General features: G+C 45.4%; 1 protein-coding gene across 1 annotated transcript in view; it reads right to left on the bottom strand.

Annotated features, from left to right (window-relative positions):
• The window catches only part of MYO9A (myosin IXA), a 980,547-nt gene that overhangs the window by 122,907 nt on the left and 829,943 nt on the right, over positions 1-27,697 (bottom strand). Inside the window, 3 exon segments of the mRNA XM_030187859.1 lie at positions 11,660-11,817; positions 12,874-12,986; positions 25,627-25,839. Coding sequence (XP_030043719.1) covers positions 11,660-11,817; positions 12,874-12,986; positions 25,627-25,839 — 484 coding nt within the window.

The raw sequence follows: 27,697 nt of genomic DNA, 5'->3' as shown, positions 1-27,697 counted from the left end.
TCAGTGGCTCAAAAGGAGGTTTCATCAGCTGGGTGAGAACGACATTGAGATCCCATGACACAGTAGGAGGCTTGACAGGGGGCTTTGACAAAAGCAAACCTCTCATGAAGCGAACAACTAAAGGCTGTCCTGAGATCGGCTTACCTTCCACACGGTAATGGTATGCACTGATTGCACTAAGGTGAACCCTTACAGAGCTGGTCTTGAGACCAGACTCAGACAAGTGCAGAAGGTATTCAAGCAGGGTCTGTGTAGGACAAGAGCGAGGATCTAGGGCCTTGCTGTCACACCAGACGGCAAACCTCCTCCATAGAAAGAAGTAACTCCTCTTAGTGGAATCTTTCCTGGAAGCAAGCAAAATGCGGGAGACACCCTCTGACAGACCCAAAGAGGCAAAGTCTACGCTCTCAACATCCAGGCCGTGAGAGCCAGGGACCGGAGGTTGGGATGCAGAAGCGCCCCTTCGTCCTGTGTGATGAGGGTCGGAAAACACTCCAATCTCCACGGTTCTTCGGAGGACAACTCCAGAAGAAGAGGGAACCAGATCTGACGCGGCCAAAAAGGAGCAATCAGAATCATGGTGCCTCGGTCTTGCTTGAGTTTCAATAAAGTCTTCCCCACCAGAGGTATGGGAGGATAAGCATACAGCAGACCCTCCCCCCAGTCCAGGAGGAAGGCATCCGATGCCAGTCTGCCGTGGGCCTGAAGCCTGGAACAGAACTGAGGGACTTTGTGGTTGGCTCGAGATGCGAAGAGATCTACCAAGGGGGTGCCCCACACCTGGAAGATCTGTCGCACTACACGGGAATTGAGCAACCACTCGTGAGGTTGCATAATTCTGCTCAACCTGTCGGCCAGACTGTTGTTTACGCCTGCCAGATATGTGGCTTGGAGCACCATGCTGTGACGGCGAGCCCACAGCCACATGCTGACGGCTTCCTGACACAGGGGGGCGAGATCCGGTGTCCCCCTGCTTGTTGATGTAATACATGGCAACCTGGTTGTCTGTCTGAATTTGGATAATTTGGTGGGACAGCCGATCTCTGAAAGCCTTCAGAGCGTTCCAGACCGCTCGTAACTCCAGAAGATTGATCTGCAGATCGCGTTCCTGGAGGGACCAGCTTCGTTGGGTGTGAAGCCCATCGACATGAGCTCCCCACCCCAGGAGAGACGCATCCGTGGTCAGCACTTTTTGTGGCTGAGGAATTTGGAAAGGACGTCCCAGAGTCAAATTGGACCAAATCGTCCACCAATGCAGGGATTTGAGAAAACTCGTGGACAGGTGGATCACGTCTTCTAGATCCCCAGCAGCCTGAAACCACTGGGAAGCTAGGGTCCATTGGGCAGATCTCATGTGAAGGCGGGCCATGGGAGTCACATGAACTGTGGAGGCCATGTGGCCCAGCAATCTCAACATCTGCCGAGCTGTGATCTGCTGGGACTCTCGCACCCGCGAGACGAGGGACAACAAGTTGTTGGCTCTCGTCTCTGGGAGATAGGCACGAGCCGTCCGAGAATCCAGCAGAGCTCCTATGAATTCGAGTTTCTGCACTGGGAGAAGATGGGACTTTGGATAATTTATCACAAACCCCCAGTAGCTCCAGGAGGCGAATAGTCATCTGCATGGACTGCAGAGCTCCTGCCTCGGATGTGTTCTTCACCAGCCAATCGTCAAGATATGGGAACACGTGTACCCCCAGTCTGCGAAGTGCCGCTGCTACTACAGCCAAGCACTTCGTGAACACTCTGGGCGCAGAGGCGAGCCCAAAGGGTAGCACACAGTACTGGAAGTGACGTGTGCCCAGCTGAAATCGCAGATACTGTCTGTGAGCTGGCAGTATCGGGATGTGCGTGTAGGCGTCCTTCAAGTCCACAGAGTTTAGCCAATCGTTTTCCTGAATCATGGGGAGAAGGGTGCCCAGGGAAAGCATCCTGAACTTTTCTTTGACCAGATATTTGTTCAGGGCCCTTAGGTCTAGGATGGGATGCATCCCCCCTGTTTTCTTTTCCACAAGGAAGTACCTGGAATAGAATCCCAGCCCTTCTTGCCCGGATGGCACGGGCTTGACCGCATTGGCGCTGAGAAGGGCGGAGAGTTCCTCTGCAAGTACCTGCTTGTGTTGGAAGCTGTAAGACTGAGCTCCCGGTGGACAATTTGGAGGTTTTGAGGCCAAATTGAGGGTGTATCCTTGCCGGACTATTTGGAGAACCCACTGATCGGAGGTTATGAGAGGCCACCTTTGGTGAAAAACTTTCAACCTCCCGGCACTGACACTTGGATGTCGGCTATGCTCTGCTGGAGCCAGTCAAAAGCTCGTCCCTTGCTTTTGCTGGGGAGCCGAGGGGCCTTGCTGAGTCGCACGCTGCTGACGAGAGCGAGCGCGCTGTGGCTTAGCCTGGGCCACAGGCTGTCGAGAAGGAGGATTGTACCTACGCTTGCCAGAAGAGTAGGGAACAGTCTTCCTTCCCCAAAAAAATCTTCTACCTGAAGAGGTAGAGGCTGAAGGCTGCCGGCGGGAGAACTTGTCGAAAGCGGTGTCCCGCTGGTGGAGCTGCTCTACCACCTGCTCGACTTTCTCTCCAAAAATATTATCCGCACGGCAAGGCGAGTCCGCAATCCGCTGCTGGATTCTATTCTCCAGGTCGGAGGCACGCAGTCATGAGAGTCTGCGCATCACCACACCTTGAGCAGCGGCCCTGGATGCAACATCAAAGGTGTCATACACCCCTCTGGCCAGGAATTTTCTGCACGCCTTCAGCTGCCTGACCACCTCCTGAAATGGCTTGGCTTGCTCAGGGGGGAGCTTATCCACCAAGCCCGCCAACTGCCGCACATTGTTCCGCATGTGTATGCTCATGTAGAGCTGGTAGGTCTGAATTTTGGCCACGAGCATAGAAGAATGGTAGGCCTTCCTCCCAAAGGTTCTAGAGTCCTTGCCCGGGGGCGCCGAAGCATACTCCCTAGAACTCTTGGCCTTCTTCAGGGCCAAATCCACAACTCCAGAGTCGTGAGGCAACTGAGTGCGCATCAGCTCTGGGTCCCCATGGATCCGGTACTGGGACTCGATCTTCTTGGGAATGTGGGGATTACTTAATGGCTTGGTCCAGTTCGCCAGCAATGTCTTTTTTAGGACATGATGCATGGGTACTGTGGATGCTTCCTTAGGTGGAGAAGGATAGTCCAGGAGCTCAAACATTTCAGCCCTGGGCTCGTCCTCCACAACCACTGGGAAGGGGATGGCCGTAGACATCTCCCGGAAAAGGAAGCGAAAGACAGACTCTCGGGAAGAGAAAGCTGCCTTTCAGGAGAGGGAGTGGGATCAGAAGGAAGACCCTCAGACTCCTCGTCAGAGAAATATCTGATGTCCTCTTCTTCTTCCCCCGAGGCCTCACCATCGGTGTCAGACACAAGTTCACGGACCTGTGTCTGCAACCGTGCCCGGCTCGACTCCGTGGAACCACGGCCACGGTGGGAGCGTCGAGAGGTAGACTCCCTCACCCGCACCGGCGAAGCTCCCTCCGCCGACGTAGTCGGGGAGCCTTCCTGGGAGGCTACCGCAGTCGGTACCACAAGCAGCACCGATGTCGGAGACCTCACCCCAGGCAAGGGGCCAGCCGGCGCCTCGCTCGACGGTACCGGTGGCGCAAGCACCCCCGGTACCGGAGGGGTAGGGCGCAACAGCTCTCCCAGGATCTCTGGGAGAACGGCCCGGAGACTCTCGTGCAGAGCGGCTGTGGAAAAAGACATGGAAGCCGATGCAGGTGTCGATGTCAGAATCTGTTCCGGGCGTGGAGGCTGTTCCGGGCTGTCCAAAGGGGAGCGCACCGACACCTCTTGAACAGAGGGCGAGCGGTCCTCTAGGTGCCGATGCCTACTGGGTGCCAACTCCCTCGGCGACCCAGAGCTCTCGGTGCCGACACAGGAAGGGGACCGGTGACGATGCTTCTTCGATTTTTTGGGACGAAGCATGTCACCGGAGCTTCCCGGCACCGACGAGGAGGACGTAGAATCCAGCCGTCGCTTCCTTGCGGCCGAGGCCGAAGGAGGTCGGTCTCGGGGGGGCTGTACCGCAGGAGCCAACAGGGTAGGGGGAGACCCACCCGAAGGCTCACCGTCACCAGCAGGGGAATGGACAGCTCTCACCTGCACTCCAGACGAAGCACCACCGTCCGACGACATCAGCAGACGAGGAGGTCTCGGTACCACCGACGCCGACGCAGCCCTCCGATGTCTCGGCCCCGATGCAGAGGGCCGATGCCTCGATGCACTTGATGCAATCGGGGGCGAGGATGAAGGTCCGGGCGCCGACGACGTCGAAGCAGTCGATACTCCCGATGCCGATGCTGATGAAGAGCCCGAGAACAAAACGTTCCACTGGGCCAATCTCGCTACCTGAGTCCGCTTTTGCAAAAGAGAACACAGACTACAGGCCTGCGGGCGGTGCCCAGCCCCCAGACACTGAAGACATGACGCGTGCCTATCAGTGAGCGAGATTACCCGAGCGCACTGGGTGCACTTCTTGAAGCCGCTGGGAGACTTCGATGTCATGGGTGGAAAAATCGCGCCGGCGAGATCAAAACTCGAAATGGCGAAAATGGCACCACAAAACAAGGGGAAGAAAAAACTTCGAACCGAGGCCTAAATAGGGCCTACCCCGACGACGAAAGAAAACTTACCGGGGCAAAACTAGAGATACCGGAAGGGGAACAGACCGAAAAGGTCTCCTTCCGAACACCTTTTTTTTTTTTTTTGAAGCGAAGTCAAAACGATGCGCGAGGTCAACTTTCGGGGCGCGAATGGCAAAACACGACCGTACCGAGCGCGGACAAAAGAAGACTGGCCGGCACGAGCCGGTTCGGGCGGGAAGACGGCCGCGCGTGCGCGGTGCGCATCGGCGCGCGAGGACTAGCAAAGGACTTTGCTAGAAAGTGTTTCGATTGGAGGGGCTGCCGTGGACGTCACCCCATCAGTAAGAACAAGCAGCCTGCTTGTCCTCGGAGAATGGGTGATTTCAATTATCCCAATATTGACTGGCTAAATGCTACATCAGGGAGCGCTTGGGAGGTAAAATTCTTAGATGTAATGAATGACTGCTTCTTGGAGTAACTGGTCCAAGAACAGACAAGAGGGGGAGATCTAGTTCTTTGTGGAATGCAAGGCATGGTATGAGAGGTAACTGTGTTGGATACAATGGGAAAAAGTGATCATAACGTGATAAAATTTGAGCTGATATCTGGAGTGAAGTCAGAAATCTACTGTAGCAGCATTTAATTTTCAAAACAGCAACTATAACAAAATGAGGAAAATATTTAAAAAGAAGCTAAAAGGGTCAGCCGCAAAGGTTAGGACTTTAAATCAGGCATGGACGTTGTTTAAATATACCATCGTGGAAGCCCAAACCACGTATTAACAAAGGTGGAAAGAGGGACAAACAACAGCCAGCGAGGTTAAAAGGTGAAATGAAAGAGATTATTAGAGCCAAAAGAGCATCCTTCAAAGAATGGAAAAAGGATCCGAATGAAGAAAATAAAAAGCAACATAAGCAGTGTCAAGCTAGATGCAAAGCACTGATCATGAAGGCTAAAAGAGAATACGAAGAAAAACTTGCCACGGAGACAAAAACTCATAGTAACAACTTTTTCAGATACATCAGAAGCAGAAAGCCTGTGAGAGAATCTGTGGCACCGTTAGATCATGAAGGAACAAAAGAGGCACTCAGGGAGGACATGGCCATAGCGGGGAGATTGAATGAATTCTTTGATTTGGTCTTTATGGAAAAAGATATAAAAGATCTGCCTGTATCGGAAATGGTTTTCAAGGGTGATGATGTGGAGGAACTGAAAGAAATCTCTGTGAACCTGGAACATGTACCGAGCCACATAGAAAAGTCAAAGAGTTATAAATTACCTGGACCGGATGGTACAGTGGGGGAAATAAGTATTTGATCCCTTGCTGATTTTGTAAGTTTGCCCACTGACAAAGACATGAGCAGCCCATAATTGAAGGGTAGGTTATTGGTAACAGTGAGAGATAGCACATCACAAATTAAATCCGGAAAATCACATTGTGGAAAGTATATGAATTTATTTGCATTCTGCAGAGGGAAATAAGTATTTGATCCCTCTGGCAAACAAGACCTAATACTTGGTGGCAAAACCCTTGTTGGCAAGCACAGCGGTCAGACGTCTTCTGTAGTTGATGATGAGGTTTGCACACATGTCAGGAGGAATTTTGGTCCACTCCTCTTTGCAGATCATCTCTAAATCATTAAGAGTTCTGGGCTGTCGCTTGGCAACTCGCAGCTTCAGCTCCCTCCATAAGTTTTCAATGGGATTAAGGTCTGGTGACTGGCTAGGCCACTCCATGACCCTAATGTGCTTCTTCCTGAGCCACTCCTTTGTTGCCTTGGCTGTATGTTTTGGGTCATTGTCGTGCTGGAAGACCCAGCCACGACCCATTTTTAAGGCCCTGGCGGAGGGAAGGAGGTTGTCACTCAGAATTGTACGGTACATGGCCCCATCCATTCTCCCATTGATGCGGTGAAGTAGTCCTGTGCCCTTAGCAGAGAAACACCCCCAAAACATAACATTTCCACCTCCATGCTTGACAGTGGGGACGGTGTTCTTTGGGTCATAGGCAGCATTTCTCTTCCTCCAAACACGGCGAGTTGAGTTCATGCCAAAGAGCTCAATTTTTGTCTCATCTGACCACAGCACCTTCTCCCAATCACTCTCGGCATCATCCAGGTGTTCACTGGCAAACTTCAGACGGGCCGTCACATGTGCCTTCCGGAGCAGGGGGACCTTGCGGGCACTGCAGGATTGCAATCCGTTATGTCGTAATGTGTTACCAATGGTTTTCGTGGTGACAGTGGTCCCAGCTGCCTTGAGATCATTGACAAGTTCCCCCCTTGTAGTTGTAGGCTGATTTCTAACCTTCCTCATGATCAAGGATACCCCACGAGGTGAGATTTGCGTGGAGCCCCAGATCTTTGTCGATTGACAGTCATTTTGTACTTCTTCCATTTTCTTACTATGGCACCAACAGTTGTCTCCTTCTCGCCCAGCGTCTTACTGATGGTTTTGTAGCCCATTCCAGCCTTGTGCAGGTGTATGATCTTGTCCCTGACATCCTTAGACAGCTCCTTGCTCTTGGCCATTTTGTAGAGGTTAGAGTCTGATTGATTCACTGAGTCTGTGGACAGGTGTCTTTCATACAGGTGACCATTGCCGACAGCTGTCTGTCATGCAGGTAACGAGTTGATTTGGAGCATCTACCTGGTCTGTAGGGGCCAGATCTCTTACTGGTTGGTGGGGGATCAAATACTTATTTCCCTCTGCAGAATGCAAATAAATTCATATACTTTCCACAATGTGATTTTCCGGATTTAATTTGTGATGTGCTATCTCTCACTGTTACCAATAACCTACCCTTCAATTATGGGCTGCTCATGTCTTTGTCAGTGGGCAAACTTACAAAATCAGCAAGGGATCAAATACTTATTTCCCCCACTGTATATACTCTACGGTACTGAAAGAACTCAAACATGAAATTGTTGATCTGTCGTTAGTGATCTGTGAACTGTCATTAAAATCGTCCATAGTACCTGAAAATTGGAGGGTGGCCAATGTAAAGCCAATTTTTAAAAAGGGTTCCAGTGGTGAAACTGGAAATTACAGACCAGTAAGCATGACTTCAGTGCCGGGGAAAATAGTGGAAACTATTATTAAGAATAAAATTACGGAACACGTACACAAACATGGTTTAATAGGATAGAGTCAGCATTGGTTAAGCCAAAGGAAGTCTTGCCTCACCAATTTACTTCATTTCTTTGAAGACATAAATAAACATGTGAATAAAAGTGAGCCGGCTGATGTAGTGTACCTAGATTTTCAGAAAGCTTTTGAAAAAGTTCCTTATAAGAGACTCCGGAGAAAATGAAAAAAATCAGGGGACAGGAGGCAATATCCTTCTGTGGGTAAGGAATTGGTTATTGGACAGAAAACAGAAGGTAGGGTTAAATGGCCATTTTTCTCAATGGAAGAGCGTGAATAGTGGAGTGCCGAAGGGATCTGTACAGGGACTGGTGCTATTTAACATATTTATAAATGGTCTGGAAAATGGAACCACGAGTGAGGTGATTAAATTCGCAGATGACACAAAGTTATTCAAAGTTGTAAAAATGCATGCGGATTGTGAAAAATTGCAGGAAGACCTTAGGAAACTGGAAGCCTGGGCAGCCAAATGGCAGATGAAATTTATTATGGACAAATGCCAAGTGATGCACATTGGAAAGAATAATCTAAATCATAGTTATCAGCGTAGACAGCACCTGATTCATTCTAACCCAATGTGAGCTATTCTTCTAAAATCCCTGAAACCATTGTAAAATGCCATCTTCCATTCCAAAGCGACAAAGTAAGTAAACAAAAACATTGTGATCTATCAGATCAAATATGCTTGACATATCAAATTGCATTATCAAGACTCGCTTGTCAAAACTAATTTCATGTCTGACCTTAGTCAGGAGTGTACCTGAAGTTGTCTGAGTACTGTATCCTGAAATTTATATAAAAATATCAAACTGATCCAAATAATCACTGAGTTGTTCAGTAACAATACATTCCATCATTTTGGTCAATAATGGAATAGATGCCACTGGTCTATAATTATTAACTTCTGTTAATTTTAAAGATACATTTTTGGGGATCGGCATAAGTATAATATGTCCCATATCCTCTGAAAAAGAACCTGTGGTTAATACTGTCCCTACAGATTTTGTTAAATGACTAATAAAATTATCAGGGGCCCTTTTACTAAGTTGCGTAAGCGTTTACGTGGTAATTGACAGTTGACACACGTTGAACACTTACCACGCAGTTAGCGCGTGAGACCTTACTGCTAAGTCAATGGGTGGCAGTAAGGTCTCAGGCCAAAAATGGACGTACACTGGTTTTTAATTTTGCCGCACATCCATTTCCAGCACAATAAAGCACCTTTGTTCCAGGTGCGCTGAGGAAATGGACCAGTGCGTATCCAAAACACGCGCCTACACAAGCGCAGGCCACTTTTAGGTGTGCCTTAGTAAAAGGGCCCCTGGATAAGCAGCCAATGAAGACCTTTGTAATGGACCTCTAAAACAAGCCAATAGTTGTAACCTGAACTTTCAAAGATCTGTAAACCAAGCACTTAGAAAGCAATCTTTCAAAAAAGGCTAATATCTGGAAAGGAAGCTGCAAAGGAGGAAATTGCTCTATCCAAACACCAGGATTCAAACAAACACCAAATGTTGTATAGGTAATGGAAGTGGAATGATTTCGAGTTTGAAGTAATATGGGAATCACGTCCTCAGAATATTCCTTTCATTCAAACAAGACTTCTCAAGAGCCAAGCTGTAAGAGAGAATGGAGTTGAGTTTTCCAAAATGACTAAACCCTGGAATAGAAGACGTTTCCTGTGGGAGTGTCCAAGTTGAGACGAATAAGGTCTGCAAACCAAGGCCTCCTGGGCCAATCCGGTGTCATGAGAATTACTGGGCTGTGATGAGATCCTTTGAAGTATTCAGCCCAGCATTAGTAGAGGCAGACACATAAACCAGACTGTTTGAAGGCCAAGGTTGAAGTAAGACATGCAGTCCCTAAGGATCCTGACTCCTTCTGGTGACTGAAAAACCCGAGGAATTTTGGTGGTTTTTTTTGCTGCCATGAGATCAATTACTGCAACTCCCCACTGGCTTGTTATTTGATATAATTTGTACCCTGGTATGACAGTATCCCACTAGTTATCTTCCTTTTACCAGGTCTCAGAGATGCTTATTATATCTATCTTTTCATTTACTGAAATATATTCTAACTCTCCCATCTTATTTTTTAGGTTTCTGGCATTTACATATAGACATTTCAAACTATGTTTGTTGTTCCTATTTACAACTTGTTCAGCAAGACTTGAAAATCTGTCTGCTTTTTATTTAAAGACATCTGATCTACTATGGTCTCTATTGCAACTTGGTTATTGGGATACCCTATCTTATTATGGTGATATCTTTGAAAGACACCTTGTTCTGAACATTGCACTTTTGAGCAACTGTTGGCCTTCCTCCAGTTTCTAGTTTAAAAGCTGCTCCATTTCCTTTTTAAATGCTGTTACCAGCAGCCTGGCCTACCCTGGTTAAGGTGGAGCCCATCACTGAAGAATGGGCTCCCCTTCCCCAGAATGTTGCCAAGTTCCTAACAAGTCTAAAACCCTCCTCCCTGCACCATAACCTCATCCACGCATTGAGACTCTGTAGCTCTGCTTGTCTCTTGGGCCCTGAGCATGGAACAGGAAGCATTTCTGAAAATGCTACCCTGGAGGTTCTGGATTTGAGCTTTCTATCTAAGAACACAAATTTGGCTTCCAGAACCTCCCGCCCACTTTTTCCTTTATCTTTGGTACTCAAGTGAACCAAGACAGCAGGTTCCTCCACAGCACTGACTAAAATCTTATCTAGGTGCCACTTGAGGTCCACCACCTTCGCACTAGGCAGGCAAGTGACCAAGCGATCCTCATGTCCACCAGTCACCCAATCACTCAATTAAATCTCCAACCACAACCACAATCCTAACCTTTCTGTCCTGGGCAGATGCCCCTGGAGACACATCCTCAGTGCAAGAGGAAGTTGCATCCTCTGGAGGGCAGGTCCTGGCTACAGGATCACTTTCTGCCTCTCCACAGTGATGCTCTTCCTCCAGAAGACCCTTCTCCTCTGTGGCAGCACAGAGGTTGCCAGACTGGAGGTGGGACCTCTCTACTATGTCCCTGTAGGCCTTCTCTATTAACCTCTCTGTCTGCCTCAGCTCTTCCAGGTCTGCTATTCTAGCCACCAGAGATTGGACCCATTTCCTGGGTGCTAGGTGCTCTTTGCACCAAGTACACACATATGACTTCTTAACAACTGGGAGATAATCAAATATGTGAAACTCAGTGCAAAAAACTGGATAGCCCCCATCTCGCTTCGGGTCTGCTGCCTGCATCTTATTATGGGTGATTTCTTTATTAAGTTGCTAATGGAGTGGGAATATATAAAGTCCCGTAAGATTTCTAGTTTTAGGCTAATACTTAGTTTGTATTATTATTATTGTTTTAATGTTATTAGTAGGTTCCCCTCTATGGATCTAAGTAGTCTATATTTATAAGAGCTAATTACTGGTTGATAAAGATGCCCTAATTACATTTGTAGCCTTTTAACTGGCACATGATTGTGCATCACTTTAATAGCTTTTGGGCTTATAGGTGGTATATAAGAAATAAAATATTCCTTCCAGAAGTCCAGGAGCCACATGGTTTGCCTGTCACCATTTGCTGCAGACAGAGAAATACTGAGCACTTAAGACTGCATAGTGCCCTTATAGGTCAGAGTCCACAAGTCTTTAGTCTCCTTCTCCATCTGCAGGTTGACTGGTCTGGTAAGGATTGCTATAATAATTATGTCAAAAGAAAAAATACATTTAGATATACCTCAAAATGATTTATGCATTTCCTTAATACGTATGGTTGACATTTTTATATATATAAGTATACTGTTTTAATTTTCAAATCCTCAAATCCCACATCTATTAACTATAGAAGTAGCCTGTTTCATCTTGTGGTATGTTCCCCTGCACCTCTTTTTATAGTCACCTTCATTAAACTGTAGCCCAGCCATCATGTCCATTCCTGGTGCCTCTTGCTCAGCGCAGACCTCCAGCAGCTCAGACTGTGTTGCCAGCTTCTCTCGAGACATCTTTTTCTCTCCCTGTTTCCCTTTTCCCCAGAATCTCATCTTGCCTCGCTGTGGTCTGTAAATCAAAAACACAAACTTCTTGCAGACGCTCAATTCAAACTTCTACCTGTAGGAAACTCTGCATGAACATGATTCAGAACTTGAAGAAATATCCAGATAAATAATTAAACTTTGTGGTCAGGCTTAGTTTTAAGCACCAGCAGTGGTGTTGACATTAATCATGGATATTCAGCACTAGCTGTCTGGAGAGCAGCAATATTCAGCCCAACTTTTTGCTGTCCTAACTTTTTTTTTAAGCTTCAAAATATTACAAAATCAATATTTGAAAAGGAAATACAGTAAGAAAAATTTATGGTTACAGAACATAAGGAAATACATAAAGGAAAATGCCACAAAAGTATGATCACTTAATTAGCCCACACTGAGTTCTAGATTTGGTAAATGGCACATGTGGTATTCTATAAACAGTGTTACGAGTTGCTGCAATTTACAGAATAGCGCTTAGAGCCAATTTCCATGCCAATCTTTGGGTGCCAGGATTTATAACAGCTGAAACCTGGTGTAAATCCTGGTAAGTAAGTTAGGTGTGGATCCACAATATTCAGTAAATGCGCACATTTTTAGTGAACACCCCTGACCCACCTATGTCCCAATCCCCGTTTGAGTTGCCAATTACTGCCAATAATTAACACTCAATTATTGGTGCTAATTGGCTCATTAGCCAATTTGTGTGCGCATTTCAAAACAGCAAGTAATTTCTCGTGCGTAAATTTGTGTGCCATTCATAGAATTGTCCTTTAAATGGGGATCAAAGTAAATATTAACCAGAGGAAACATAACAAAAAACGAAATGCAGCATAAAGACTAATCCAGATAGTGGGCTGAATATCACAGCTGTCTGGATAACCTGCCACTCCACTCTTGATCTGTCACTATCTGGATAGTGCCATGGTGATCTGTAAAGATATTCAGCAGCACTATCTAGATATCCACATTTCCTGATAATTCCTTTTGAATATTAGGCCCATTGCGTTTTCAGCCTTTGATAAAGTGGAATCTTGGAAGTTATTATATTTTTTGCCTAGGTGACCTTCCACATCAAGCCTCCTACCTGCTATCTGGTGCCAAATTCTTCTGTGCAGCAACCAGTTTCCCAATCTCCCCTTGAGACATGGTTTTATGTAGTTTGGTCTGCCCTTCAGATACTGTTGAACGCTGCAGCATCTATAATTGTTACACAGGAAAAGTCTAATTATGAATTATAAAGGAATTCTATATGAAAACCAATGAATAAACTTTAAAGGCCCAACAATGAATACTTAATGTATAAATATTTTGAAAAACGTGTTAAGCTTCTGAGACTCCAAAGCAAAAATACAAAGCAAGTAGCAACTACTGTTGGCAGTTATGTGAAATGTATATAAAAATTTTCTTCTGAGCTGGTGGTTAGTTTAAATAGATCTTAGGATGAATAGAGAAGGAAGATGTTTTATACATTATACTTCATAATGGGAACTGGTATAAAGGTATGTTCATTAGGAGCTAATGAAACATGGTTGGGGTTGATGTTCTTTGATTTTGTTACTAGATTATGCTTTGTAAATAATTACTGTAATTTGCCTTCTACTGGTTTGCTAAGTGGACTACAAACTCCATATTAAATTAATATGGTCTTATACATTTTGAAACTATATCCTACATACAGCCCCAGTATAAAATGGAAATAAGAATGAGGTTAAAAGTCTATCTGCCAGGGTCTGTCTACACCACATATCATCAACCTCATTCTTTAACAGATTGCTTAAATTTAAGAGCTTGCTGCATGCTTACATCTATAGAATACCAGTATTTACACGAGTAGTGTGACCAATCAGTATTTTATACTAATGGACTAAAATGTCCTTTCACAGGAGAATGGCATAGGCTGGGCTGACATTTACACTCTTACCTTATAGAATACTATATATTATGTATTCTAATGTCACATTTAAGTGTTAAGATTTATGCCAGTCATAGACCTGGCATAATGTTAACACCTAAATGTATGTGCACTATTGCTGACTTATACTAGGTATTCTATAACAGCAATTCTCCGAGGACAAGCAGGCCATATTCTCACATGTGGGTGACATCATCTACATCGCCTGGCGATGAGCATTAAAAAGCTAATATTGCTTTAAGTCTCCACCATGCTCGCGCAAGTGCCTTTCCGCCCGCTGTGACAGCATGGGACCAGCAGTCTCCTCTCATTCGCTGTGAGGAAAGGACGCGTATTTGTGGGTCCTCATACCCTCTGGTGTGAGTACTTTTTTTGAGTGAGTTGTGCCTTCCCTGGGAGATTTTTTTTTCTATTTTTTCTTATGCTCTCCCTTAATGTTTTAGGTATTTTTTTCCCACTTTAAAAATTTTGGGGTTTTTTTTTTGCGCTCTTTAGGCCCTCATAGGCCTGAGCTCTGGTCGGGACTCATTCCTTGTATTTTTTTGGGTGCTTTGCCCCTTTTTTCCTGGCACCATTGAGTCATTTGATTTGGCCACGGCTGTTTTCCCTTCCATTTCATTGAGGTTCCCAATGGCTTTCAGCGCTGTGCCTGGTGCAATAGGACCATCTCTTGCAAAGACAGTCATTCTTGGTGTCTTCAGTGTCTAGGATCTGAACATATCCCCCCTTCCAGCTGTGTTGTGTCTTCATATGAAGAAAAGAACCCAGCTGGCCAGAGAGGCACAGTGAGAAACTTTTTTGAGCCTGGTCTGAATCCTTGATGTTGGCATTGGCATCAATATTGAGAGTTCAACCGGCATCGGGTGAATTGGTCCGCATGGCTGCTAGGCCTGTCTCAGACACTGGGAATGGGCATGCATCAAGCGGGTCTCCGGGACCGGTCAGCATCAGACCCAACCCTGAGGCGACGTGAGAATTCAAGGGAGCCCCTTGAAAAGCATCAGCACTGGGAGGACTGCTCCTCCTCCATACAATAGGTGCCAATGCGCTGGTCTCCATGCATCCAGGACCTGGTGCATGTTTCGAACCCGGTAGTTCAGCAGCCTGTCTCTGACTCGATGCCCCAGCCTTTCCTGATGGCCTCTCTCAATGAGCACTTGGCGACGCTTTTACAAGAGTGTGCTTCAGCATCGGAGGTGCTTGTACCTACCATGCCTCTTGCTGCTGCCCTGCCAGGCTCTCAGCCTGTGGTGAGGTCTCCGATGCTGGTGCCACATGTGGCTCCAGTGTCAACAGCTGCCCATGCTGGCACCGCCTCGATGGCGGTGAAGGAAGCTTCACTGAAGTCGAGAGTGGAGATGACACCTCGACTCTACTACTACTACTACTACTATTTAGCATTTCTATAGCGCTACAAGGCATACGCAGCGCTGCACAAGCATAGAAGAAAGACAGACCCTGCTCAAAGAGCTTACAATCTAATAGTCAAAAAATAAAGTAAGCAAATCAAATCAATTAATGTGTACAGGAAGGAGGAGAGGAGGGGAGGGTAGGTGGAGGCGAGGACTTACAAGTGGTTACGAGTCAAAAGCAATGTTAAAGAGGTGGGCTTTCAGTCTAGATTTAAAGGTGGCCAAGGATGGGGCAATACGTAGGGGCTCAGGAAGTTTATTCCAGGCGTAGGGTGCAGCGAGACAGAAGGCGCAAAGTCTGGAGTTGGCAGTAGTGGAGAAGGGAACAGGTAAGAAGGATTTATCCATGGAGCGGAGTGCACGGGAAGGGGTGTAGGGAAGGACAAGTGTGCAGAGATACTGGGGAGCAGCAGAGTGAGTACATTTATAGGTTAGTAGAAGAAGTTTGAACAGGATGCGAAAACTGATAGGGAGCCAGTGAAGCGACTTGAGGAGAGGGGTAGTATGAGTAAAGCGACCCTGGCGGAAGACGAGACGGGCAGCAGAGTTTTGAACCGATTGGAGAGGGGAGAAGTGACTAAGTGGGAGGCCAGCAAGAAGCAGATTGCAGTAGTCTAAACGAGAGGTGACAAGGGTGTGGATGATTGTTTTGGTAGAGTGCTCGGAAAGAAAGGAGCGGATTTTACGGATTTTGTAAAGAAAGAAACGACAGGTCTTGGCGATCTGCTGGATATGAGCAGAGAAGGAGAGAGAAGAGTCAAAGAAGACCCCAAGGTTTCGAGCTGAGGAGACTCCCATCTCTACTGAAGCAGGCCTGGTCTCGGCCCTCCCATGAGTTCTTTGCCGACACTGATAAGGAGCACTCATGGGAGTCTGATGGGGATCCATGGTACTTCTCCTCGGAGGAGTCCTATTGTATCCCATCTGACCCCACCCCTCCTGAAGAAAGAAGAAAATCTGCACCTGAAAGTCTTTCCTTTCCATGTTTTGTCAGGGAAATCATGGCTGCCATTCCAATTCGTTTACAAAGAACAAACCCAAGGCTGAGATGTTTGAGGTCCTGGACTACGATTCCCCTCCTAGAGAGGCAGTGATGGCCCCGCTTCACAAGATCATGTGGGACATCCAGGTGAAGAACTGGGAATCCCCTCTGTTGGTCCCTTTCCTCCCCATAAAGATAGACATGATGTACCAGACCCAGAGCTACCCTGGGTTTGATAGGCCCCAGTTGCCTCATCACTCCTTGGTGGTGGAATCCGTACTCAAAACAGCCGTGAGTTCTACAGACTATACTTTGGCATGCCCTGGCAGAGAAGAAAGAAACCTGGATTCTTTTGAGTGGAAGATGTATCAGGCCTCTATGCTCATCTCCCGTATTCAATCTTACAAGCTCTACATGAGCCTCTACTTGCTGAACTTGGTGCACATTATATGTAATTTGGCAGATTTTTTCCCACAGGGGCAGACTGAATCTCTTTGCCAGTTGGTAGAGGAGAAGGTGTGATGAAAGTTCTTGGCCAGGGGTGCCTATGACACCTTTGATGTGGTGTCCAGGATCTCTGCACAGAGTATAGTAGACTCTCATGGCTGTGTCTTTCTGACTTGGACCCAGCAGTCCAGCAGAGATTGGTGGATGCCACGTACCGGGGGGGGGGGGGGGGGGGGCGGAAATAACCTTTTTGGAGTAGGTGAAAGAGGTCACTGACCCATCAAGAAACACACTAGCACCATTGACACTCTCACCCGCTGGATGACTTCTGCACCTTCTTCTACATTCAGGAGGCTTTTCGTCAAGTCAAAGAGGACTATCTACTATTCTCAGAGATGTAACATAGTAACATAGTAGATGACGGCAGAAAAAGACCTGCACGGTCCATCCAGTCTGCCCAACAAGATAACTCATATTTGCTGCTTTTTGTGTATACCCTACTTTGATTTGTACCTGTGCTCTTCAGGGCACAGACCGTATAAGTCTGCCCAGCACTATCCCCGCCTCCCAACCACCAGCCCCTCCTCCCAACCACCGGCTCTGGCACAGACCGTATAAGTCTGCCCAGCACTATCCTCACCTCCCAACCACCAGCCCTGCCTCCCAACCACCGGCTCTGGCACAGACCTTACAAGTCTGTCCAGCACTATCCCTGCCTCCCAACCACCAGTCCCGCTGCCCACCACCGGCTCTGGCACAGACCGTATAAGTCTGCCCAGCACTATCCCCGCCTCCCAACCACCAGCCCTGCCTCCCAATCTTGACTAAGCTCCTGAGGATCCATTTCTTCGGCACAGGATTCCTTTATGCTTATCCCACGCATGTTTGAATTCCGTTACCGTTTTCATTTCCACCACCTCCCGCGGGAGGGCATTCCAAGCATCCACTACTCTCTCTGTGAAAAAATACTTCCTGACATTTTTCTTGAGTCTGCCCCCCTTCAATCTCATTTCATGTCCTCTCGTTCTACCACCTTCCCATCTCCGGAAAAGGTTCGTTTGCGGATTAATACCTTTCAAATATTTGAATGTCTGTATCATATCACCCCTGTTTCTCCTTTCCTTCTCACCAGCCTCAGCAGGCTCAGCCTCAGTGCGCTAGTTCTCATCAACAATGCTTATTGAGTAAGCTTTTAATAGTAACAAGAAGTCTCAGGAACAGCATTTAAAAAGTCTATCTGGAGGACTGCATCGGTCTCATAGTGTATTGTATAAAAATACCTCTTCCATAACTTTCAGATCACGGGATCCTTTTACTAAGTTGAGGTAAACAGTGGCCATTAATGTAGAGCCATCTTTTAAAATTAATATGTGAGCAATTACCACCACCCATCTGTAGGCAGTATGCACCCCTGTATTATCTGTGTGCTAAACACTTAACACGTAGTAATGTAGATGCTCACTCTCTGCCCCTGACACACCACCTCAAAAAAATTTTGAAAAATCTTTTAGCACATTTCAAAGTTACTGCAGGACACCAAAGCGAGTCTCACGGTACTCCATTTTTTGCTGTGTTAGGCACAAATTAATGTCTGATGCAGTTTAGTAAAAGAGCCCTCATATTTGCTAAATGCACAAGCAAAATGATACTCTTGCTCGTTGCAAACATTTCACAGCAGATTTAGTTAAAGATATCCAAATATTAGCAGTGCTTCTTCGTATATTATCATACAAAAACAAAAGGGTTCATAATTATAGGAGCCAGCTCTATGGGTGCTTGAGCACCCCCAATATTGAACAAATTCCTTGATTGTGTCCAAGGAGAGGTAATTTCCATTGGGTCTAGCACCCCCAATCATTTTGAAAAGTTGGCACCTATGGTTCATATAAACTGCCAGATAACGTTTGGCTAGACCACTCAATATCCAACCAAAATGTATGCTCATAAAAAAATGAGGGGCAAGAGTTGATCTGGGGATAAGGCTACAAATGATCTGGATCACGCTGCTCAGAAAACTTAATCCATTGATCATGACCACACAAATAGTGGTCCTAATCTAAACAGACAAATTATCCATTTAAGATTACATATTAAACGGTCCTATCTAAAAGAATATGGCAGCTGAGCGGCTCAATATTCCTACCAATGGTGCAATTTTTTCTTATCTGTTAATGTTCATTCCTTGAGTACTGCTAGATTAATAGCCATATTGATAGATTATGCCACTTTACAGCAGGAGGCAACAGAGAAGTTGAACTTTATAGTAATAACACTAATATAAAGAATAGTGCAGCCAGTAACTAATCAGTATGTGAACGCCAAAGCAACTATGTACAGAACAAATATATACACAAATACCTAGGAACCTCCTAAAAGGGAACCTTCTGCAGTATCCCCATTTTTCTAACAGAGACAATCTACAGCAAGATAGACCCCCCCACAGATCCTTTGAATATAAAGTCTTCCTGGCTGGGTACACAACTGTCTAACAGGACTTAAAGAAAGAAAATTCACAGGTAAAAAGAAATGTCACTTTCCTTTTCATCCTGTTAGACCTGTCCAACCTGAGAGGATGTACCAATGCTCTGTCCCTCAGGGCAAGAGGAAGACACAGCCCTCTCCAAAACTGTCCTGCCAAATATACTTTCATGTTGGATCTGACATCAATCTTATAGTGCTTCACAAAGAAATGTAGGGATGACTAAGTTGCCACTTAATAGATATTTTGTGGGGCAACCACCAAGGCTTCTGCCCAGAAAGTTGCTTTAGTCCTTGTTGAATGTGTCCGGAGACCTTCTGGAACCACCTTCCAGTTGAGGATGTACGACAATTCAATTGTAGCCTTAATCCATTTATCCAAAAAGGACAGATGTTGCACTTTTTCTCTGTGGAAGACTAATGAAGACAAAGGACTTTCAAAGGCATTTGTGACATATAATTACCAGTGCAACATCTTGTGAACATTAAACTTAAGCTACACTTCCCTAGAATCTTGCTCTTCTGGAAAATGCTGGGAGAGAGACTGATTGATATGAAAGGAAAAGACTACCTTGGGTAAGAAAGAAGGCACCATGTGAATAGACACAGAGTCTGCTGAAAATGCCAAAAAAGGATCTCAAGGCTTATATTCCAACATGCACTTGGTCGAGGAACGATCTTTCAATGGCACTTGCCTTAATGGCTCAAAGGGAGGCTTAGGCAGAGCTTTCAACACCAAGGTAAAATTCAACTGCAGCACAATCAACCACAGCGAGGTCTAAATAAGTTTCAACCCATTCAAAAAAAACGCATGACATTCACATATGATGCAGACACATCCTTCACCTTACCTCTGAAACAGGAAAGAGTCTTAGCCTGAACTCTGAGGGAACTTAAAGCCAACTACTGACAAGTCCCTCTTGCAGAAAGGCTACAATGGATAGCATCTTCATGTGCTGGGCTGACAATCCACACTCCCCAAATCAGGACTCAAAGATATGCCACATGTGGACATAAGCCAAGGATGTGGTACTCCTGCAAGCCTTAAGAAGAGTAGCTACGACTGGTGTTAAATAGCCCTTGCATCTCAACTGTCACTTCTCAAGGGCCAAGCTGTAAGCCAGAAGAGATCCAAATCCTGCAAGACGACTGGTCCTTACCTCAAGAGACTTAAAACTCTTTGTAACAGCAGCAGGGACGCTATTTACAAATGAACCAGATCTGCATACCATGGCTGATCACAGCCATGGCAGAAAGATCTACAAAGGCTCTCATATTGGCCAGGATTGTAATAGTGTGTCAATTCCGGCTACATTTTCCTGCAACTGCAAAAGAGATTACACTTGGAATTTCCATGTGTTGCCCTCAGATTGAAGGGTGGAGTCCACTACCTTCTGAAAAGCCATCGGGCTCAGGTCCCACTCTCCTGGATCCAGCAACTGCTGTATGAGCAAGTTCACCTGATGTATACTCCCACTATGTGAGCCACTGAGAACACCATGAAATGGGTTTACATGCAGCTGCAAAGCAAACTAAAATACTGGGCTACTGCTGTACTCTTATGGAGCTGGGCACCTATATTTGGGTGCCCAGAAGCCGTTAGGTGAAAGCTTCTTCTATAATGGCATCTGGGTGCAACTCAGTATTGGCATGCCTTACATTTATTGTCCCCCTGGTAATACCACCCATAGACCTAGTATAAATGCTGCAGAGACGCAAGTAACTTACAGTATTCTATAAGTTATGCACGTAAATGGGAGCCATGCCCAGTCCTGCCAAAATTGGGACTGCAGTGGCCTTTTCTGCTGAACTTGAAGAAACTTCAGACACTGACTCCACAGATGCAAGCAGCCCAGGTTGTTCCCCGGTGTTGCAGACTGTTGCTGCCACGTTTCCACCTTTGCACTTAGGGGAGAAAGAGCCAGCAACACTACTCACCCACCAGCACCCACATGTCTTGCAGCATCTGCCAGCTAGCATTGCACCATGACCACTGGCACCCCTGCCTGCCACGCCACCGCATGTAATAGCCCACTGGCTAATGCTCAAGCTACAGAGGAGCAAGTGTCCCTCCAAGGTCAACCAAGAAAAAGGTCCTTAAATGATACCTGGCGGGTGACACCGGTCAGGGGACTCAACCACAGGGCTGCAGGTCATGGACTGTACCTAGGGGAGTCAGGCCTGTCATGAAAAATCCTGCTGCACCAGTCCAACCTGAACAATGGAGGTAATTCTATAGGGAACTTCCTAAAATTAGGTGGCGTATCTGCCAGTGTTCTAGTCATTGATTTGCACATGTGAACACATATGTATGTAAATAACAATAATCTGGCTACATGCTATCCTGTAAGTACATGCATATCTTTGATAGCACATACATGGGCGGAGTCTGGGCAAAATATAGGCAGGGTGCTTTTTTGTGCCAGTATGCGCCGGTATGGCGTACCGGCACCTTTTTTTCTCATGGCCGGCTCACCTGCCCGCCCTCAGCTCCCTGACTTTCCATTCGTGCCGCCCTGCATTGAAATCTTTTATTTTACCTGAAGCCGGAGCGGCGAACCGGCAGTGAAACAGCAGACAGGCTCGCCTCCAGACTTCCCTTCCCTCTCAGCGTCCCGCCTTCCTCTCATGTAATTTCCTTTCCGCGAGGGCAGGACGCTGAGGGAAGGGAAGTGAGTAGGCGAGCCTGCCTGCTGCCTTCACTGCCAACGAAGGGCGGCAGGAACGGAAAGTTGGGGAGCATCGTTGGACATGGATGGGAGGGGAGGGCAGGGAAGACAGGAGAATCGCTGGACATGGATGGGAGGGGAGGGCAGGGGAGAGAGGAGAGTTGCTGGACATGGATGGATGGAGGGGAGGGCAGGAGAAATGCTGGGCATGGATGGAGTGGAGGGCAGGGGAGAGAAATGTTGGAGGGAAGGAAAGACAGAGGAAGGAGATGCACATGGATGGAGGGGAAGGGAGAGAGAAGAAATGCTGGACATGGATGGAGGGGAGGGAAGACAGCAGAGGAGATGCACATGGATTTAGGGGCGAGAGGAGAAATTCTGGACATGGATGGAGGGGAGGGAGCACAGAGGAAGGAGATGCACATGGATGGAGGGGAGGGGAGAGAGTTGAAATGCTGAACATGGATGGAGGGGAGGGAAGAGAGAGGAAGTGAGATGCACATGGAAAGAGGGGAGGAAAGAGAAGAAATGCTGGACATAGATGCAGGAGGAGAGGAAAAATGCTGGACATAGATGAATGAGAGGGAAGAGAGAGGAAGGGGATGCATATGGATGGAGGGGAGGGAAGAATAGGAAGGAGATGCATACTGACGGAGATGAGGGAAAGGGAAAAGAGGAGAAAAACTGCACATGGATGGAGAAAATAGGCAAAAGCTGGATCCACTCTATAACTCCTCCAGGACCCAGTTTTTACCTATGGATGTAGGGCAAAAAATGAAGAAGAAAGGAGGAAAGTAAAGAAATAAATGGAAAGGAAGCCCTGGAAACGGAATTAAGGGAACAGATAGAGAGTAGCATAATCAGAGACTGGGACCAACATTATCAGAAAAACAAAGTCACCAGACAACAAAGGTAGAAAAATCATTTTATTTTCATTTTAGTGTTTGGAATATGTCCAATTTGAGAATTTACATCTGCTGTCTTATTTTGCACTGGGTATACTGGAGCTGTAACAACTTACAGAAATTATTTATAATGAAAAAAAAATCACAAGTTATTTTTTTCTCCTATACTGGTATAGTATTTTCAATGATACCTGTTTATATGTGCCGTGGCTACTGTGGGTGTGGCTACCATAGGGGCGGAGCCACAGATGGTGACCACGCCCATAATGAGTACGGGTACCTTTTTCCTACAAAAAAAGCACTGATTTATTCTATGGCTGGCAAAAGCGCTCATGCCTAAACACATATGTGCGTATACACCTGGTTATGCAAATAGTCTATAAAGGAAGTTAGGCAGTAGGCACTTATTTTCCTTTATAGAATATGCTCCAAATAGGCCCCATTTATAGACTGCCTTCCAGGTGCTGAAACACAGAAATACTAACTAGTTACAAGCTGCATTCCTCCTTATAACGGTGATGTCACTATAAAGTTTAGCTTCTCTGTGGAGGAGTAGCCTAGTGGTTAGTGCAGTGGACTTTGATCCTGGGGAACTGAGTTCGATTCCCACTGCAGCTCCTTGTGACTCTGGGCAAGTCACTTAACCCTCCATTGCCCCTGGTACAAAATAAGTACCTGAATATATGTAAACCGCTTTGAATATAGTTGCAAAAACCTGAGAAAGGCAGTATATCAAGTCCCATTTCCTTTACATCTGCTGGTAACATAGAATAATCCATCACTATGGGCCAGTCTAGCAGGATGAAAACAAATGCATGATTACTCTTATTTTAGTACCCTAAAATTTCATGAAATGACAAGTTGATACAATGAACAATAAATGCCCTGAGTGACTCACTGCAATCCAATGGGAACAATGAATACTGCTTGTGATATGTAACATAATGTATTAAGATTTTAATGAACCTCAAAATTCATGCAACTACATCACAGATATAAAACTGAGCAAATATTGAAAGGAAAGTCATGAGGGGAAGTCAAGTCAAACCACAATCAGATGCTGGGGAAAAAAATACTACATCTATGTGTAGAAAAACAGTGAGATGAAACAATATATACCATTATAGAAGTTCTGAATTGTTTGTGCAATACAGTACTGTGGAAAATGTAACATTTCTATACCTTGCAAGGAATTAAGATAGGAAAGCAAAGTGGACAGATGAGTCACTATCCAGAACAGAAAGCAAGGTGAATCCCTTGTGCCAGAGGTCAGAGAACAAGACCAGCTCCTGAACCACAGAACAGAGCATAAGATTAAGCTTCCAAGATAGCAGGCTGAGGGAGAGTTAAGTTCCCAAGTTATAGTACCAAGAAATAGGTGAGTTCCCAAGGCAGGAGACTGAGAGAGAGAGAAGTACCTGTAGGCAATGACAAAGGGTCGCTAACAGTACTGTACAGTTTGAAATGAGAGACAATGAAATGCATACAGGTGGACTCCACCTTAAAGGCATATAATGTTGCTAAGAAACGATTTATACCATAGTTACTAATTAGTAATGTGCCATCACCAACTAAAGATGAATTCCCAAGGTGCAAGACCTTTCCACCTCTACTGCATAGTATTCTACTGATACTTTAGAGCAATTTAATCAGGGAATTCTCAGGAACACAGCATTGTACTCAAGGAATTTAACTGCAGTGATTCTAGAGCAGTCACTTACCACCCATACTGCTCCACAAACACAGAACCCCCCTCCCCCAATCTGTGATACTGTATGTGACACTAAATATGCTCCTTTAATATCTATTATTTGGTAGAAAATATACCCCAATGATCAGAAAATTCTTAATATTTGAAATCCACTTGGAAAAAATGTTTTTGAGCCTAGATATCTAAGCCCCCTGTTTACAAATCCAAACTAGTGGCTGCCGGTGCGGTAAGGCAAACACAGCCCATTCACTTTGAATGGGCAAAGTTGCCATTGCTGCGCGGCTTTGTAAACGGGGGGGGGGGGGGGGGGGAATCAAATTATTCATATACCTACAAAAAATCTCTTTTCTTTTATATTATTTTATATTACTTGGTTTTATCAAGTTCTTTTTAAAAAATAAGGGGGGAAATCATCAATGTGGGCTACCACTAAGATGGGTTATTTTATCACAAGTCATGCTGTTTTAGCACAGGGTCTCAATGCATAAAATGGGATCCTGTTCTAAAATGGGATGCCTTGTGGTAAAATAACCTGTCTTAATGGTAGCCCATGTTGATAACTCCCACCCCCCCCCCAAAAAAAAAGAAAAATACAGGTTCATTTTCAAAAACCTGCCAAAGACAGACAGCTAACCTGGTAACTTTAACTGGTCTTTCAGCGAAACCTAACTGGCAAGGTTTTTTTTAGCTTAATGAAATCTAATCAGACAAACCCCCATTTACTAAGCCATGCTAGTGGCTGCTGTGTGGAAATGCCAACACAGCCCATTCAAAGCGAATGGGCTATGTCGGCATTAGCAAACAGCTTAGTGAACAGGGCCGAAAGTTCGCAGAATTTAAGACTTATTTTTCTGCTGAGAATTAACTTGTAAATCAGCACTAACCAGCCAAATTCTGCTCCTTGATTAGCTACACCTGTGGTTCATCCTGTTTAAACCAGTTAAATTCGCTTGTTGGTCACATTTAGGGAGTTATTTACCAATAACTTGTGTGAACTTGTGCATTACCAGTTGGGGAAAAACATTTAAGTGGTGAATTTTAACAAATTCAACAAAGACTCATTTTATTCTATTTCTACATGCCTAAATCCTTTATAATCTGTAATATCTACGTAACTTCCCATTGGGTGAATGATTCTTCCTTGTTCTATTAGCTGTGTTGTCTGAGGATCCCATAATATAGAGGGAAAAAAAGAAGCAGCTAAGGATGACAGTGCAACTAAGGGTTAGCAGAGAAATACTCCCCTCACCCATCGGCTCTGAAAAGGTTTTCCCTCCCACTTCCACAGTTAGTTGAGGTTTTTGTGTATATCATCAATTACCATTTCCGAGTCACTGTGATAGGCCTGTCCAAGCCTGGCTGCAGGCCCGAGCTCCATGGGAGGGGGCTGCTCAGGGCAGACTGTGGGCTTCACATTTTCATCAGAATCATCTTCCTCTGTATCCCCCTCCCCATCAGCAAAAGTCCCTCTAGTCAAGAAATCAGAGCGCGTCCGCGCCATGCGAACTTTCTTTTTATGGGCCACTCGGGACACCTGATTTAACCAAATAATGAGAGAGATAAAATCAAAATGTTCAAAGCAAAAATGAAAAAAAAAAGAGGAAATTCAGCTCTTCCTTGAAGCAAACAATCTATGAGGCATAGCCAATCCTTCTATCCCATATTCAAATCAAACATAAAACAAATGTAAAATGAAAAATGTAAAGCAAAACTGAAAATAAAGAGCCTTGAAAAACCATTCTACATTTTTTTACATTCCACTGTCTAAAATTACAATTCAAAAAGTAGGAGTTTATTTCACTAATCTAGACAACATACTCTACACTTTGACATAAAAGAGCATATATAGAAATATTTCAATAGAATAAAAAAAACCCAAAGTCTCTGCACCCTTTGTCACAGTAAACCCCAATTAGCTCCATGTCTAAGTAATGCCTTAACACAACCAATAAGTTAAACAGAGTCTACCTGTGTCCAATCACAGCAGTTGACCTGATTTGAATACTGGAGAAAGAATCAAACTGTTTCTGTTGTCTGAAGCAAATTTGAAGCAAGGGTCTAAACAGGCTAAACATTGAGAGGTTGAAAGCATTCCAAGATGAAGTTTTCAAAAGAGAGGAGGTGTAGCCTAATGGTTAGAGCAATGGGCTGGAAACCCAGTTCAAAACCCACTGCAACTCCTTGTGATCTTGGGCAAGTCACTTAACCCTCTACTGCCTCAGGTACATATTAGGGCCTCTTTTAATAAACCGCGCTAGCAATTCCCATGCAACAGTGCCAACAAGGCCCATTCAAACTGAATGGGCTTTGTTGGCATTGCCGTGCTGGGAATTACTAGTTCTGTACAGTAAAAGAGGCCCTAAGATTGTAAACCCTCCAAGGACAGCAAAAATACCTACTATACCCAGATGCAATGTGCCTTAACAACAAACTGAGCTAAATCCACAATCCCTTCCCCTTTAATGGTACAAATTGTGAAAAGGCTACAAGAAAATATCAATATGTTTGACTATCGCTTGGGACCCTGTCTGGACCATCACTGGAAGTGGAAACCGTTTGTCACCACCAAGACATTGCCTTGATCAGGCCATCTCTCCAATGTCAGTAGCCTGCTCAAGAGGATCTCTGTGAGTCCTAAAATTATTTTAAAAGAATTAAAGTGGATTCTGGCTGAGACTGAAGAGATTATTCCACAAACAGGGACTGAATGGGAGGGTACAAGAAGGACGCCACTGATAAAAAAAAATAAGTCATATGATGTGCCATAATACCATTTGCCAAAGCACATTTAGATGACATTCTACATAAGTGGGAGCAGATTTTGTGGTCTTAGAATAAAGTGGAATTTTTTGGTCTCAATGTTAAGCAATATATGCAGTGTAAAACAAACACAGAACATCACCTTAGGAAAACCATCACTACAGTAAAGCATGCTGGTAATAGAATTGTGGCGATGCTTTGTAGCAGTTAGGATAGGGAGCCTTGTGAAAAGTGATGGAAAGATGGATGGAATACAGGCAGATCTTGGAGGAAAATTTGTTCAGGCAGATAGAGACCTTGGCTTGGGGAGAAGATTCAACTTTCAGCAGGATAATGATCCAAACACAAAGCAAAAGCAACAATGGAGTGACTAAGTAAGAAGAAAGTTAGGGGTCCTTTTACCAAGCTGCAGTAAAAATGGCCCTGCAACAGCAGCAGAGGCCGTTTTTATTGCATACCAGGACCCTTTTTACCGTAGTGGGTAGACAGCATCTAAGAAAGACATGGTTGTGCGGTAAGATTATTCTTACTGTGAGAGAGGAAATGACGTCACGATCCAACGTGGAGGTCTAATTGAAGAGCTCCGCCGGGGCCGAAAAGAAAGTGGCGCTAAAAAGCTTACCCTCACGGCG

This window comes from Microcaecilia unicolor, chromosome 1 (assembly GCF_901765095.1).
Source record: "Microcaecilia unicolor chromosome 1, aMicUni1.1, whole genome shotgun sequence".
Taxonomy (NCBI): Eukaryota; Metazoa; Chordata; class Amphibia; order Gymnophiona; family Siphonopidae; genus Microcaecilia; species Microcaecilia unicolor.
The sequence above is the reverse complement of the archived record's forward strand: the minus strand, read 5'-3'. Positions and strand labels throughout refer to the sequence as shown.